We start from the raw sequence: 16,057 nt of genomic DNA on the forward strand, positions 1-16,057 counted from the left end.
TTCAGAAAGAAAGAAAGATGGTTTGATGCAGCTCTCCACGTTAGTCTATCCTGTACAAGCATTTTCATCTCTGAATAGTTACCACAATCTACAGACATTTCAATCTGCTGTTTGTAGTAGCGCCTTTGTCTCTTTCTAAAATTTTCTCTGCCCAATCATTTTTTCATTAGCAAACTGACGGCCCCTTCATACCTCATCATTTCTGCTGTAGACTAAGCCTTTCTTTGGTGGCATAAATTTATTTTTTCCACAATTCGACTCAGTACTTAGTTCATCTACCTGTCTAATCCGCACCATTCCTGCAGCACGACATTTCAATAACTCCTGCCCCCTTTGTGTCTGAACGGCTTATCGTTCACATTGCACTACCGTACAAGGCCACACTTTAGATAAATATCATGACGAAAACAATCGGAACACGAAGAAGCAGTGGTTCGGCGTAAGCAGAACTAGGCAGGCGTGTTTCTACATCTTAAGAATGGTGTCTATTCCAGTTTCGTGCCAGTCGCATAAAGGTGACGCTGGCAGTGCCGCTACGAGCATGCAAGTCACGTTTGCTTTAAATACACGGAGTAACGATCATGAACGTTGGTTGTCTTTGAGATTGGACGTGGTGTGTAGATGTTAGTCAAGAATGCCTTCAAGGCGACAAAAACGCCATTATCCACGCCTCATTGAAACTTCCTGGAAGATTAAAAATGTGTGCCTGACCGAGACTAGAACTTAGGACCTTTGCCTTTCGCGGGCACGTGCTCTACCATCTGAGCTACCCAAGCACGACTCACGCCCCGTCCTCAGAGCTTTACTTCTGCCAGTACCTCGTCTCCTACCTTCCAAACTTCACAGAAGCTCTCCTGCGATTGAGTTTGGACGAGGTCGCCTAATAGGGCTACGAGCAGCTGGATGTTCCCTCTGTCGTATTGTAGAGATTCTTGTCAGGAATGTAGCTGCTGCACACGACCACTGGCACCCGTGGTCGCGGGAATATACGGTCGCAAAAATGACGCTCACTGTCAGCAACGTTTTTAGACGTGTGTGTTATTAAAAAGTCAGATTCTCATAAGGAAGTATCAGAAGATTGTGTTCTTGGGTCTACATGCGTGTGCAACAGTTGTGGCTTGAGCATAACGGCAGGCATATCATATGCTTAGCTTGGTAGTTGATTAGTTAGTCGTGTGATACTGTCTTAACTTACAGGTATTCGAACTCATGTAAAAAATAATAATAATAATATTCCATTAACCACACGCATCTAAATAATATTGTATGCTTCATCTTACAGGCATAAATATATTGAAAAGTCTGAATCGCTGTAAATTTCTGTCTACTACCAGTGACAAATGGGCATCGCGTTTGTTACAGGAACCTAACGCACTTGGGACCAGGCGAATGGCCTGAATTCCCACCAAGAAGGTATAACTTTACGGGCTTGCTGGTGATGCCTGGAGATACATGTACATGCTTCCTGCTCAATTCCAAGATTGTGATAAGCAGCAGTTTGTGCAGATTGTGGAAAGGTACGTCTGTCATTTAAGATTTCCTTATCACTTTTAGTTCGCCAGCAGTCTATTGAAAATTGGTAAGATGTAAGATACAAGGATAAAATTACTCAGCTTGGCGGAGAAATATTATGCATTTCAGTTAAAAAGAGGAATTTTCTTTCCGAGGTTACCCTAGTTTACACAAGCATGTTATTTTTCAAGTACTTCCAACTGAAGCACGATTTTGGAATGTCTCCACAGTGTCCATCTGCAGCTTTCATGAGCTCTTTATTGGACTGTAAACGTCTTCCCGCCACAAATGTCTCGTGTTGTTGTGATATTGTGCCACATCTAATATTCGCCACATATGACCTTACTCTTGGAAGCCTAATCAGTAACAAGAATTTCTTTTGCATGATATAAGCTTTCCCGCGCATGAGATCGTACTCACCTTGTTAATTGTAGATCCACCGGCTTCCGCCCAATGACTTTATCGCCCTTCCGTTTTTGGTATGATATGATAGGCCCATGTTTAATTCGCAGTCACAAATGGGCGTAGAAATCCAGTTGGATTATTTTTAAAACGGTCAAAACATTTACGAGAAATTCCCTGTCGCCTTCACTTTTGACAAGCGCTCTAAAAACGTTGCGTCCATCTCTCTTCTGCTATATCTGTCGTGTCAGCTGTTCCATACAACACCAACCGCAGGCATTTAAATGCGACTTTGCCCACTTCCGCACTTTCTCGATGTTTTCAGCTGTGGCTGAATTTTAGGGACACCCAGCATACGGGCCACCTTTACGACACCTACTTTCTCTTTCCAGTTCGATCGCACATTTCTCAACTTTTGAAGATGAAGGAGCAGACTCCTCTATAAAATCGGATTTGCTTTATATAACTTCCGTCGCAGATAAATCATCAAAAACATTTTTTGACGTTGTATTGCAGTTTAAGAGAACAATTTTGTAAGCTCCCCACAAAATAAAATAATACTCTCATTAAGCGTAACTACCAACAGTGAAAATATAATATAATGTGACAAACCTATAACCTTTCAATAATTGACTGTCAATTTAACCTGGTAAATTTTGGACGTCAGCAATGCTGCGCCTTGGACCTGATACATCATTCTGAATAAATGACGACTTATGAGGATGTGGCTTGAGTAGACGGAGGGGATATGTAGTTGTCTACGGTACATGAGCTTCACTGAGCTGTTCCGAGCAATCGCTGTAGTTCAAAATGCTCTTAAAAACTTAGTCTGCCTCCCGTTTGACTGTGGGAGGAATCATAACATACAGCCCACGGCTCATTCCCACCACTGCAGAAACCACATTACTAGGGCAACTGAGGTCTAATATTGACAGAAATGTGCGCTTCTCTAAAAAGAAGATACTTTTCTGTACGGGGTCTGTGTGCAGTATACACAAAATAACCGTATTGTGACCTTTCAACGAGATAGAAGGAAGTGTGGAAAACTGTGCTTGTAAACATAAGAACTCCGTCCATAGGCCATGGCTGGCCGCCATGTCATTCTCTGCCAAGGGGCCCATTGGATGCAGTATAGAGGAGCGTGGGCTCAGCGCATCAGTCTCCCGGCCACTTGTTATTTTTGGCGTGGTGGAGCCGCTGGTACTCGGTCAGTTGGCATCACGATCTGAATGCACCCCGTTCTGGTCCTCCCACCAGGGAAAGATTCCTGGCACTACTGGGAATCGAAGCGGGGTCGCCGCATGGCAGACAGCCGCGCTGACCTTGCAGCTACGGAGGCAGATAAAACTTATGCTCAGGGTGTGAAAAACAGTCCTAACAACTTTGATTGCATATACATTATTAAGTGAAAAATAGAAAACATAATGGAGTTTCAATTACAGATGTTAATGTTCTCATATGTAGCCAATAACTGCAAGCTCAAAAGTGCATGACCACATGTTACTTAGTTACAATTTACGTTAAGCTATACATCAGTTGGAAGCACCAAAAGCACCTAGAAAGTGATGAGACAGAAAAATTATACAAGCTAAAAAGAGAAGACAAGAAAACGGTTACGTCCAAGACCTACAATTGCTAATCAATTACAAACCCACACCCATAATTCGACCAATAACTGGGTCCACGAACATGAACTAGCTTCACAACACAGCCCACGTGCTTTCTAGGAAGTGGCCTAAATAAATCTTTTGTGGCTCTAAATTTCTATTGCAACAAAATCTAACATTTGCTCTTTTCTCCTAAACGAGAGTTTGGCCTTCGGCCTTTTCCTGTACACGTAGTGACAATGAACGTCTTCTTTATCTACTCCAATGCAGCCAACACAGCACGGCCCACGTAACGAGCTGGACAGCCCCTCGCTCCACGGTGGCGACGGATAGACCACCTGTTCTCACAAAAGCGCTTTCCTGCGTTTCCGACAACAGTAGCTGGCGTCACAAAGCGAATCGCGGAACGTGTCTCAACTCGTGTGCCAAAGAGGTCGAAGTTCTATAGAGGCCGATCGTGAGAGAAACAAAGATGTGTTTCATTCCTACCCGTTAATAAGTTAACTGTAAGGGGTCACGGCAGGCTGGCCGGCCGTGGTGGCCGAGTGGTTCTAGGCGCTTCAGTCCGGAACCGTGCGACTGCTACGGCCGCAGGCTCGAATCCTGTCTCTGGCATGGATGTGTGTGATGTCCTCAGGTTGGTTAGGTTTAAGTAGTTTTAAGTTCTAGGGGACTTATGACGTCAGATGTTAAGTCCCATAGAGCTCAGAGCCACTTGAACCATTTGAACGGTAGGCTGCAAACACGCTGGCTTTTTTCATCCATATGCATCCATTCATATTTGAGAACCTTGTAACAGTCAGCTACTGCTTAGCAACCGTGATAATTTGTTTCTCTATCTTGAAATTATCCCGCTACATGGAAAACATACGCTGAAACTTTTATACTCTATACTCTATTAAGTCTTCTTTTTCTGTGCTATAACTCATGTTGTCTCATTTTATCACAACGCGAATAAGAGACATTTCCTTTTTATTGTTGAGTCGATCCCTACCTTACGCGCTAGTTTCAACACTATTCCGTTGATACCCATGTCGACAGTTCGTTCTCTAGCCATTAGCGTCGCTTTCTCCAGATCTCAGCTGGATCAGAGATGTTCTTCGCATAGGGGCGGTGTTTTTGTTGTCCTCATCATTTCATCTCATTGTCATAATCGACAACGCAAATCGCAAAACTGACATCAAATAGAAAATCTGACACTAGGTGGCTGAGATGGGGTCTCCAGCTAGTAATGCCGTAAGATCATTTCAGCGGCTGGTCCCCGCGGAGGTTCGAGTCCTCTCTCGGGCATGGGTGTGTGTGTTTGTCCGTAGGATGATTTGGGTTATGTAGTGTGTAAACGTATGAACTGATGGCCTTAGCAGCTAAGTCCCATAAGATTTCACACACATTTGAACATTTTTGATATCATTTCACTTCGTATTTATTGAAACAGAAACACTAAAGCATTGATCACAGGTCCGGAAGCAACTAGCAGGATCCCAACAGTTTTAATAAAACTGATTCTCAATATAAAGATAGCCGTCCCATGTCGTCGTTTATAATCTTGATTCCGTATCAGGATTTCATAATTTTTACTGATTTATGGAACAAATGTCTTGTGTGAAAAACATTCCTCATGCATAAATGTGTTCGTGGAAACTGTCCAACATGCTTGATGTGTCAGACTCCCATCATCTTGAAGCGAAGGATCGAAGTAGTGTCTTGATTTTCTTTGTTTTGGGAATGCAGAGCGCAGTGTATGTCTGCCTGATGTAAAGCAGTCCGTGTTCAGATCGAACGTTGTAGACTCCAGAAGTGCTCCGTCTCACTAGATTTTTGACTGACCTCAGTAGAACTTTAATCTTCTGTGGTGGCGTAAATATTGCTTAAACAATATTTTTCTTCAGGATCCTTGTGATCTTTTACACATTGCCTTCTTAATTTGTGTGTTACTGTAGCCATCATCAGGAGTATGTATTTGCTACCAGATGCTGTTCTGTCGACTGGTCCGAAGACATCTCATACTTCCATTTGAAACGGTTTCTCAGCTTCAGGTAACCTATGTTCTGTATCTTCTGATGACCTAAATCTGCTCTCGCGTACACAGGATGCGGTGTCTGACATACTACTCTACATCACTATACCATGTTTTCCACAAAAATCTTGCTTCAACTCATGTATTACTTTCCCTGTGACTCCCTTGGTCTGATAATACATGATTGTGTGCCTGTTGTAATACTCCATTTCTGACGATTGCAAGTACCACGATGTGTGGAATGTACTTTGTAGACCTGCACAGCAAACGCTTCTGCATTACAAACTCAGGTTGCAGTTTAAAAAATTGACATTCACTGTCAGCTGCCTGTGCGTTTTCCACTCTGCTGGGGTCTTACCTAATGCCTGTAATACCATTACTTTTCTATTTACGGTATTTGCGTTTGTATGCTGTACTTCTGTGAACCACTTCATAATCAAACTTACTCAGTTTGAAAAAAAAAAAAAAAAAAAAAAAAAAAAACGGTTGAAATGGCTCTGCGCACTATGGGACTTAACATCTACGGTCATCAGTCCCCTAGAACTTAGAACTACTTAAACCTAACTAACCTAAGAGCATCACACAACACCCAGTCATCACGAGGCAGAGAAAATCCCTGACCCCGCTGGGAATCAAACCCGGGAACCCGGGCGCGGGAAGCGAGAACGCTACCGCACGACCACGAGCTGCGGACTACTCAGTTTCAGTAACCATCTTGCTAGCCAAGTTGAAGGGTCTTTTAGACTTAGCAACCACTTTACAGTTGCATAATCTGACATCACTTTAAATTTCCAGACACACAAATAACAACAAAACAAAACAAAATAATTTATTACTACCAACATATCATTTTCAGTTGTTCGGTAGTTTCGTTCAGCTTGTTCAACTCTCAAGTTGCATCTGCTGCATGGTGTTCCTTTCCAATATAATTGTAAGAATACAGCATAATGCACTGTTACTAGCACCCCAGAAAAATAATAATTCCTTCTCGAAATCAGTGAATGCTAACACAGGATCTGGTATCAATTATTCCTTCAATGTCTGACATCCACGTAACTCCCTTCTGAAGTAACTGTGTTAATGATTGAGCAATGTTAGCAATTCTGTTTACAAATTTGTGATAATAGCTACGATAGCCAATAAATGATTCCATCTGTTTTGTTGTTTGCGGTGTTGCAGAATCATGCATGGCTGCTGTGAAATGCATCCTTATTGCCTCTTGACTGATAATATGTATGAGATAATTACCTATTGTTTGAGCAAGATGACACTTCTCTATGCAACAGGTCTGAGTATTCCAACAGCAATGATTTCATGGCTTCCCATTCACTGTCTTTCAGGTGGCAAGCCATGGCGTGTAGCAGAGATGCACTGATGGTCTGCTTCAGACTGTGATCGTCTGTTGATATATTGATATGATCCTCATCGAGTATCTCTTACGTTTGTTACTATTACTTCCTTTTGGACGCTCACGTCATCCTATACAAGTTATCCCGGCTTACGAGAACCATAAATTAGTCACCTGCATTGCATAGACACGCTACACTTCTGTGAATTAAATAGTGCCTTTACGTATTGCCCCATTGTTCTGCAGTGGTTTAAACACGCATAATACTCTGTGGTAAAACGATATCCACCATTACCCAAATCAACTTCCCTGAACCTGTTAGTACGTTGTCATACCAAACTCTCTGTAAGGCACGTTTTCATAGTTCAGTTCATGGTTCCTTAACAATCGCTGTACCGCATGATTGAATTTTTGAAGCTGTTGCACCCAGTTGAAGATAATTAACGTTAAGTTCAAGTGTACGCTGCCAAAGATCAGTTTTTTCGTGGTCCCCATCAAGGAACTCAAGTATGAGAATCACAGAATATCCCTGTCCCACAGTTAGCAACACATCCATAAGTTCACAGAATCCAGCAGTTACTATCTTAAAGCTGAACCGTGTTGTTCCCAGTGACTCCACATCGGCTTTCCCTGTTGTCTGTAACTTGGAGTGTTTAGTCTCATCCTACCCACAAGGCCCAGACTAATGACACACACATGTACACCAGTGTCTAACAGAAATATATATTCTCTCTCCTGCATTAAATCCATTGAGCAGAAACCCAGCTCTGCACAATTTTGGTTTACTGAGAGTGTTTCCCGACGGAAAAAATTCTCGTTTACATTTAACACCTGCTTCTGTTTGTTTCATTTAACCTGCCTCTTGTTCATACATTTGTTTGCCTCTTGGCCAAAATGTTCACAACTACACTCCTGGAAATTGAAATAAGAACACCGTGAATTCATTGTCCCAGGAAGGGGAAACTTTATTGACATATTCCTGGGGTCAGATACATCACAAGATCACACTGACAGAACCACAGGCACATAGACACAGGCAACAGAGCATGCACAATGTCGGCACTAGTACAGTGTATATCCACCTTTCGCAGCAATGCAGGCTGCTATTCTCCCATGGAGACGATCGTAGAGATGCTGGATGTAGTCCTGTGGAACGGCTTGCCATGCCATTTCCACCTGGCGCCTCAGTTGGACCAGCGTTCGTGCTGGACGTGCAGACCGCGTGAGACGACGCTTCATCCAGTCCCAAACATGCTCAATGGGGGACAGATCCGGAGATATTGCTGGCCAGGGTAGTTGACTTACACCTTCTAGAGCACGTTGGGTGGCACGGGATACATGCGGACGTGCATTGTCCTGTTGGAACAGCAAGTTCCCTTGCCGGTCTAGGAATGGTAGAACGATGGGTTCGATGACGGTTTGGATGTACCGTGCACTATTCAGTGTCCCCTCGACGATCACCAGAGGTGTACGGCCAGTGTAGGAGATCGCTCCCCACACCACGATGCCGAGTGTTGGCCCTGTGTGCCTTGGTCGTATGCAGTCCTGATTGTGGCGCTCACCTGCACGGCGCCAAACACGCATACGACCATCATGGGAACCAAGGCAGAAGCGACTCTCATCGCTGAAGACGACACGTCTCCATTCGTCCCTCCATTCACGCCTGTCCCGACACCACTGGAGGCGGCCTGCACGATGTTGGGGCGTGAGCGGAAGACGGCCTAACGGTGTGCGGGACCGTAGCCCAGCTTCATGGAGACGGTTGCGAATGGTCCTCGCCGATACCCCAGGAGCAACAGTGTCCCTAATTTGCTGGGAAGTGGCGGTGCGGTCCCCTACGGCACTGTGTAGGATCCTACGGTCTTGGTGTGCATCCGTGCGTCGCTGCGGTCCGGTCCCAGGTCGACGGGCACGTGCACCTTCCGCCGACCACTGGCGACAACATCGATGTACTGTGGAGACCTCACGCCCCACGTGTTGCGCAATTCGGCGGTACGTCCACCCGGCCTCCCGTATGCCCACTATACGCCGTCGCTCAAAGTCCGTCAACTGCACATACGGTTCACGTCCACGCTGTCGCGGCATGCTACCAGTGTTAAAGACTGCGATAGAGCTCCGTATGCCACGGCAAACTGGCTGACACTGACGGCGGCGGTGCACAAATGCTGCGCAGCTAGCGCCATTCGACGGCCAACACCGCGGTTCCTGGTGTGTCCGCTGTGCCGTGCGTGTGATCATTGCTTGTACAGCCCTCTCGCAGTGTCCGGAGCAAGTATGGTGGGTCTCACACACCGGTGTTAATGTGTTCTTTTTTCCATTTCCAGGAGTGTATAACACTGACTGGTGACATTGCGCCTAGAAATGTTATTTCTTTCCTCTCTGATAACTTTCTTTTCCACAAGCAAAGATTCGTCGACCACTGTGTACTTTCGTATCAACCTCGATTTCCTGCAAGTGCATGACAATGCAAAGCTCTGCAGCTAAATCATCCGGATTTTCCGTATGTCTTCTACGGGAAATTTCGCATGTAAAGACGTCTAGAAACATATTTTCTACCGCTCTGAGCATGAATCGATCCAGTTCTTTATTTTATGTCAATTCACTTGTCTAAGCATTCACTTTTCGAATTCTGTCGGAAAGGGGCTTCCGCAGCTTCATTGGCTTTGTGCACTGAGCCACTCATCTTCTCTTTAAGATATATAAGACTGGTCTTCTTATGGTATCTCTGCTAATTGCTGGAATGTGCGAGCGTTGCTAAGCGTCCCTTACTACATCACATGCATTTTAGCCTCACCCACTAGATGGAGTTGTAGTTGAAACTTCATTTATGAATACTCGCACATATTCTGTTGCTTTACTAGAAAGGGTGTTATTAGATTAGATTTTAAAGAATCTACACGGGAGGAGTTTACACTAGCTGCTGCTTTAACTTCATTTGAACACCACTGTGACTGTTGTCCAGCTTGGAAAGCGTATATTTGCTAACTTTACTCGTTATTATACAATTTCTGATGGGTATCACTCTCTGACAGTTTCAATATCTGCTCCATCAGAGCGGCTGCAGCATCGTCTGCATTACCCGGTGACGTACCCGGGGTCGTTGTGCAATTTATTACTATTCTTACACTTCGAAGACTAATACGAAGGAAATACTTGTTCTTTCAAAAGCAACAGCCAAACTCAACAGGCATAATCAGACTCAAAACTTGCACAAATAATTTTAACGAATCTTTAAGCCTGATCATTACTCAACGAGACTCAGTATAATCGTGTGCTGTGTGTGACCATGACACCTGAAAGGGGTGCAAGTTGCTGCTGCCATTCTACTGTATGGCTTGCTATATCTAGGTGAATTGCATTTCACTTACCTCACGGGTGCCAAATAAGTTTCCATCCGATTCGCATTAAACTGTGACATATTTACACTTTCTTACGTTTGACAAAAGTCTCTTTCCACGTTGTATTATAATCCCTGCATCCACTCCTGGCAATAACAAAAGAAAGAAATAAAAAGTCCAGTAGAAAATATCCTCTGGGATCACTGCATTCGAGACGTTGCTGTTGCTGGCTCTGTGACGTCATGTCGTGATTCATCAATCACTCCAAGACATCAATGTCGTATTCATGTCATTGAAGATATACTTCTGTCGCCAAATTGTAGGGGTGCCAAGTGGAGACACCTCTAAATTGTCAGATGGTGTTGCGGAACCTATAGAGCGTATTTCGGCGCTAATAAATCGTTATTAGCGAGTGAATATTTATTCATTTAGATTACACAGTTCTATATCTTCTCGTAAGCCTTGGGTGGCACCTCATGCCAGGGACAGAGAGGATTGCCGCTGACTCCTGTTGTTGGTTCAGCTGTGCTGATACCAAGGCCACTACAACAGTAGTTCAGCCAAAGTCTTACGGGCTGTCGTGTGGTGGGCAAAGATGTAGCGTGAGATTAAGACGCCACACTGCTTAAAGCGTCCTTGATTCCGCTACAGAAGATGACGGTGACCTGCGATGACCATTCGCTATGTACTGTGCTGCCTGAAGCAGTGAAGAATAGGCACCAGATGGCCCTCTCACCCGGCACTGACGATGGTGTTAGTGTGACAATCGCCACGAGATGTACTGGTGATGGAAGACTCTCAGTCTCCCTCTGAGTGAGGTGGTAGGCAGCCAGCGCAAAGTTCCTACGGTGCACTGGATGGCCGAGCGGTGACCTCTCCAGTTGTCAGGATGCTAGGAAATGGCTGTAGAAGCGTCAGAAACGCCAAAGAAACATTATTCATTCGTAACAACTTTATTCCTGCCGAGTACAATGTGGCATGGTGATATCAACTACTTCCCCCGAGTCCTCGCTGACTCGTAGCGATGACACCAGATCCGGGCCGCGCAGTCTTGCTAGCGTGCTGTGACGTAGCGGAGGAATGCCCTTACTTCGTACTTCGGCATCCCGTGGCTGGCGGCGCCCGGCTGGCGAACAGCGGCTCGGCAGCGGACAGCAAGCCGCTGCGCGTGGATGGCTCCGGGTTGGAGTCCCGGCGCTGTCGGCACGAGAAGCGTTCTCGTAGTGCGGAGTGTACTCTATCCACCCCGTCTTCTTCCCTGCTCCTCCTGTTGGCTCCTCCGCGGTGGACGGGGGGAACGGCCTGCAGTCCCCTAGCGTCGTCGGCTCACCCGGTTGTGACGGCGGATGCACAGGGCCTAGGCCCCGCACGATCTCGACGTCGGCCCACTGATGTGGTCAGCATTGGCGGCGAGCGAGGCTGCCGCGATGTCTGCTAATCCTGAGTTGATGATTGGCAGCGGCAGCAGAGAGGACCAGTGCCGGTACTGTCCCCTCACGTCTGCTGCTGGATGGGAATTCCTTACTGCAACATATCTTTAATAAAGATTAACAAGTCGATCACCGAGCTGTGCGCCACGCAGCAACCCAGTACACATCTGACTGCAAGTCTAACTGCGAGTGCGATTGCCTTGTTCCTATCAAAGCTGGCGTATTTAAAGGAAGCACGAGCGACGTCCTGACGTCGTGCTCGTTTGTAATGACCGCATTCGTTCCACTTATACTGCTGATCCATCTGTCGTACTCGCCCCTTAGGTGTACTTGCGACAGAGTTACGTGTTGTTGCGGCAGACTTACGCGAAGTTGCGAAATGCAGTACAGCTGACGCTATACTTCTGTCTTGCACTCTACGAAAGTCTCCGTCTAACACAAACCAGCGTGCTAAGCAATTCTTCTCGCCTGTTGTATGTAACCAGGGCATTGCCCCTGCGTGACGACACATTCCGATACCTGTGCAATTCTCTTACTTCTTGGCTAACTTACTGCCTCTGGCTCTCGGCATAGGCAATGAAACTTCGTCAATATTCCACGTTTCCAACTGTTTATTATTCTGCGACACTACACTAAGATGTTGTCGTTTTGTGTACGGCAAGCAGGCTGTTCACGAGAAGTGCTGGAACATCTAATACGTGGATCTCGCTACGCCATAATAATTATTGAATATAATGCTTCGAAACAATCGCCATCAATCCTAATGACCAGCTCACTACAGAAATGGAGAAATGCAGTATTTAGGAAGACGAGTGGGAGGCAATGGCGTGAGGATCTGTTCTTTACGACTAGTGGTCAGCAGTCCTCGTTCCATTGTGCTTGCTTAATAATTCCCTACAGGCTAGTAACCGCACTGTGAAGTCTGATACTTACTATTGCATCCAAAGTATACCCTGTTGCTCCGTATAACAAGAGCTAAGTAATATATCTCGGTCCCTCTCTCTCTCAGGGAACATTCTGCTGAATCTGTAGCTTGTGCCTGGCCACTGGTGCTAATGCTGGAAATGCTTGCTCATGTCCACGGCAGACTTGCAGCTTTGATTGCTCCTTTTTGCTGCGTAGCTATGTCGCTACCTCTCTCTAGTGCACACTTTTCCTTTCCTGCAGTGTGCCGTAACAATTCACTCCCTCTTTTCGACCACCTGCAATCGCCATTATCTACTCCTTTCGGCGGCTGAGCAGCCCCTCTCCCACTGCCAGAGATTTTCCCGCACAGCCACTGTGGCATATCCAGGCGCTGCATCAGCCAGTCTTTCCCGTACTACCTTACGCCCAACTCAGGCACAGCTTTGCTGCCTCGGCCAGTCTGCTGGTTGCTCTGCTGTGCCACTCAGTACTTACCATCTCCTCTCACCTCACCAGCCAGCCTTTCGCTGTGTCACGCTCTTACTCAAAGGGTTTGGAATTCTTAGGAGCCCATAAGCAGATTTGTTAAAGCGATCACATTTAATAAAAGTATTTGTGTCATTATACTTAAAAGCGAACTACAAGAAATACCATCCTTTTTGTGTAGTGTAAGACCCCAAATATTAAAAAAAAATCATAATCGTTCCTACCCTGAATTATAATGAAAGAAAAGTTATCAAATCCTCTTAATTGCTACTTTGTGTCAATAGTTATTTCTTGGATTAAAAATGGTTTGAGATCTGTGAAGGGATTTTGCCTTACCTCTGACTTAGGGACATACAAAAATAAAATTAATTTCTGAGTATTCACAAAACATTTTGTTGACAGGAATACGGACACCATAGAAAATATTTTAAATTTTGTGAAGGCTATTACTACCAGATATAACTATTTTAAAATCACTGTCATGCTAATGGAGACTGCTTCAATCACGAAATCAGCTGCTATGCCCTTGAACCTTCTGCTTTGCACATTCTTTGAACCTCATTTGTATTAAGCAAACTATGCAAAGTATGTATCCCCAGCTATGTTAGTGCAATATTAGTTCCTATTTTCAATACTAAGACAAATACCAGCCAAGGTAAAAAGTAAACGCCTCCAGGTGCCTTGTTTGAACCTTATATATATTAGTTTTAAATAGTGCCACCTGAAGTCATTACAGTCGTCTGCAAGATATACACAGAGTGTTTCACAAATGACCGGTATATTTGAAACGGCAATACAAACTAAACGAGCAGCGATAGAAATACACCGTTTGTTGCAATATGCTTGGGACAACAGTACATTTTCAGGCAGACAAACTTTCGAAATTACAGTAGTTACAATTGTCAACAACAGATGGCGCTGCGGTCTCGGAAACTCTATAGTACGATATTTTCCACATATCCACCATGCGTAGCAATAATATGGCGTAGTCTCTGAATGAAATTACCCGAAACCTTTGACAACGTGTCTGGCGGAATGGCTTCACATCCAGATGAGATGTACTGCTTCAGCTGTTCAATTGTTTCTGGATTCTGGCGGTACACCTGGTCTTTCAAGTGTCCCCACAGAAAGAAGTCACAGGGGTTCATGTCTGGCGAATAGGGAGGCCAATCCACGCCGCCTCCTGTATGTTTCGGATAGCCCAAAGCAATCACACGATCATCGAAATATTCATTCAGGAAATTAAAGACGTCGGCAGTGCGACATGGCCGGGCACCATCTTGCATAAACCACGAGGTGTTCGCAGTGTCGTCTAAGGCAGTTTGTACCGCCACAAATTCACGAAGAATGTCCAGATAGCGTGATGCAGTAATCGTTTCGGATCTGAAAAATGTGCCAATGATTCCTTTGGAAGAAATGGCGGCCCAGACCAGTACTTTTTGAGGATGCAGGGACGATGGGACTGCAACATGGGGCTTTTCGGTTCCCCATATGCACCAGTTCTGTTTATTGATGAAGCCGTCCAGGTAAAAATAAGCTTCGTCAGTAAACCAAATGCTGCCCACATGCATATCGCCGTCATCAATCCTGTGCGCTATATCGTCAGCGAATGTCTCTCGTGGAGCAATGGTAGCGGCGCTGAGGGGTTGCCGCGTTTGAATTTTGTATGGATAGAGGTGTAAACTCTGGCGCATGAGACGATACGTGGACGTTGGCGTCATTTGGACCGCAGCTGCAACACGGCGAACGGAAACCCAAGGCCGCTGTTGGATCACCTGCTGCACTAGCTGTGCGTTGCCCTCTGTGGTTGCCATACGCGGTCACCCTACCTTTCCAGCACGTTCATCCGTCACGTTCCCAGTCCGTTGAAATTTTTCAAACAGATCCTTTATTGTATCGCTTTTCGGTCCTTTGGTTACATTAAACCTCCGTTGAAAACTTCGTCTTGTTGCAACAACACTGTGTTCTAGGCGGTGGAATTCCAACACCAGAAAAATCCTCTGTTCTAAGGAATAAACCATGTTGTCCAAAGCACACTTGCACGTTGTGAACAGCACACGCGTACAGCAGAAAGACGACTTACAGAATGGCGCACCCACAGACTGCGTTGTCTTCTATATCTTTCACATCACTTGCAGCGCCATCTGTTGTTTAAAATTGTAACTACTGTAATTTCGAAAGTTTTTCCGCCTGAAAATGTACTTTTGTCCCAAGCATATTGCAACAAACGGTGTATTTCTATCGCTGCTCGTTTAGTTTTTATTGCCGTTTCAAATATACCGGTAATTTTTGAAACACCCTGTATGTAGACTCCAGGTGGCATTATTTAAAACTAATTTCAATTATGTTCAGTTTTTATATTGTGTTTTGTTTCAATAAAATTATGTAATTTATAGGCAAAAGTTTTATTCTTAAGATTTTGCCAGCTTGATAAGAAAATATTCGGAATTTTGTTGTTATATCCTTTCTTACTTAAGATGAAATGCAGCATTTTACGCGAATTTCGAATTTGTAATAGAAATTATTAATTGTATTTGTGTATTCTTTTAAAACATTGTCACAGCAGGTAAAAATACAGATACATTAATCGGAATTTAAAGGACGTATCATCTTGCTTTCATTTATTATATGAAGGAATGACGTGAGGCGATTTATTAAAAAGTTGTTGCTCAGTACAGTGAGTGAATGGTTCTGATTCGATCTGTGAAAAGCACGGCTTTTCCCAGGTCTGTGACGTCGCTAGAGCATTGTGAACCATGAAGAAATTTATTGTTAAAATTCCTATTCCCCACTATCAGAGAAGTTTAAAACGACGTATTATCACATTCGTCAGCTCACAGGAAAGAAAATTACTCACCCACACGAGAAATTACGCTAATACCGTATAACACTGGATAATTCCCTTATTTCGGAAGGATGAGAGTCCAGAAGTCTGTTTACGTGCGCTATACCTCTCTCAAATCACTCATTGATCGTTGGATTCCTTAGAGCTCTCAAGCTGAGAGATTTTG

At 44.7% G+C, this 16,057-nt stretch overlaps 1 protein-coding gene across 1 annotated transcript in view; it reads left to right on the top strand.

Moving 5' to 3' along the window:
- The window catches only part of LOC126278580 (uncharacterized), a 281,516-nt gene that overhangs the window by 68,954 nt on the left and 196,505 nt on the right, over window positions 1-16,057 (top strand). The window contains exon 3 of the mRNA XM_049978789.1: window positions 1,363-1,517. Within this exon, the coding sequence (XP_049834746.1) occupies window positions 1,363-1,517 (155 nt within the window). The remainder of the gene's footprint in view (window positions 1-1,362; window positions 1,518-16,057) is intronic.

This window comes from Schistocerca gregaria, chromosome 6, assembly GCF_023897955.1.
Source record: "Schistocerca gregaria isolate iqSchGreg1 chromosome 6, iqSchGreg1.2, whole genome shotgun sequence".
Classification (NCBI taxonomy): Eukaryota; Metazoa; Arthropoda; class Insecta; order Orthoptera; family Acrididae; genus Schistocerca; species Schistocerca gregaria.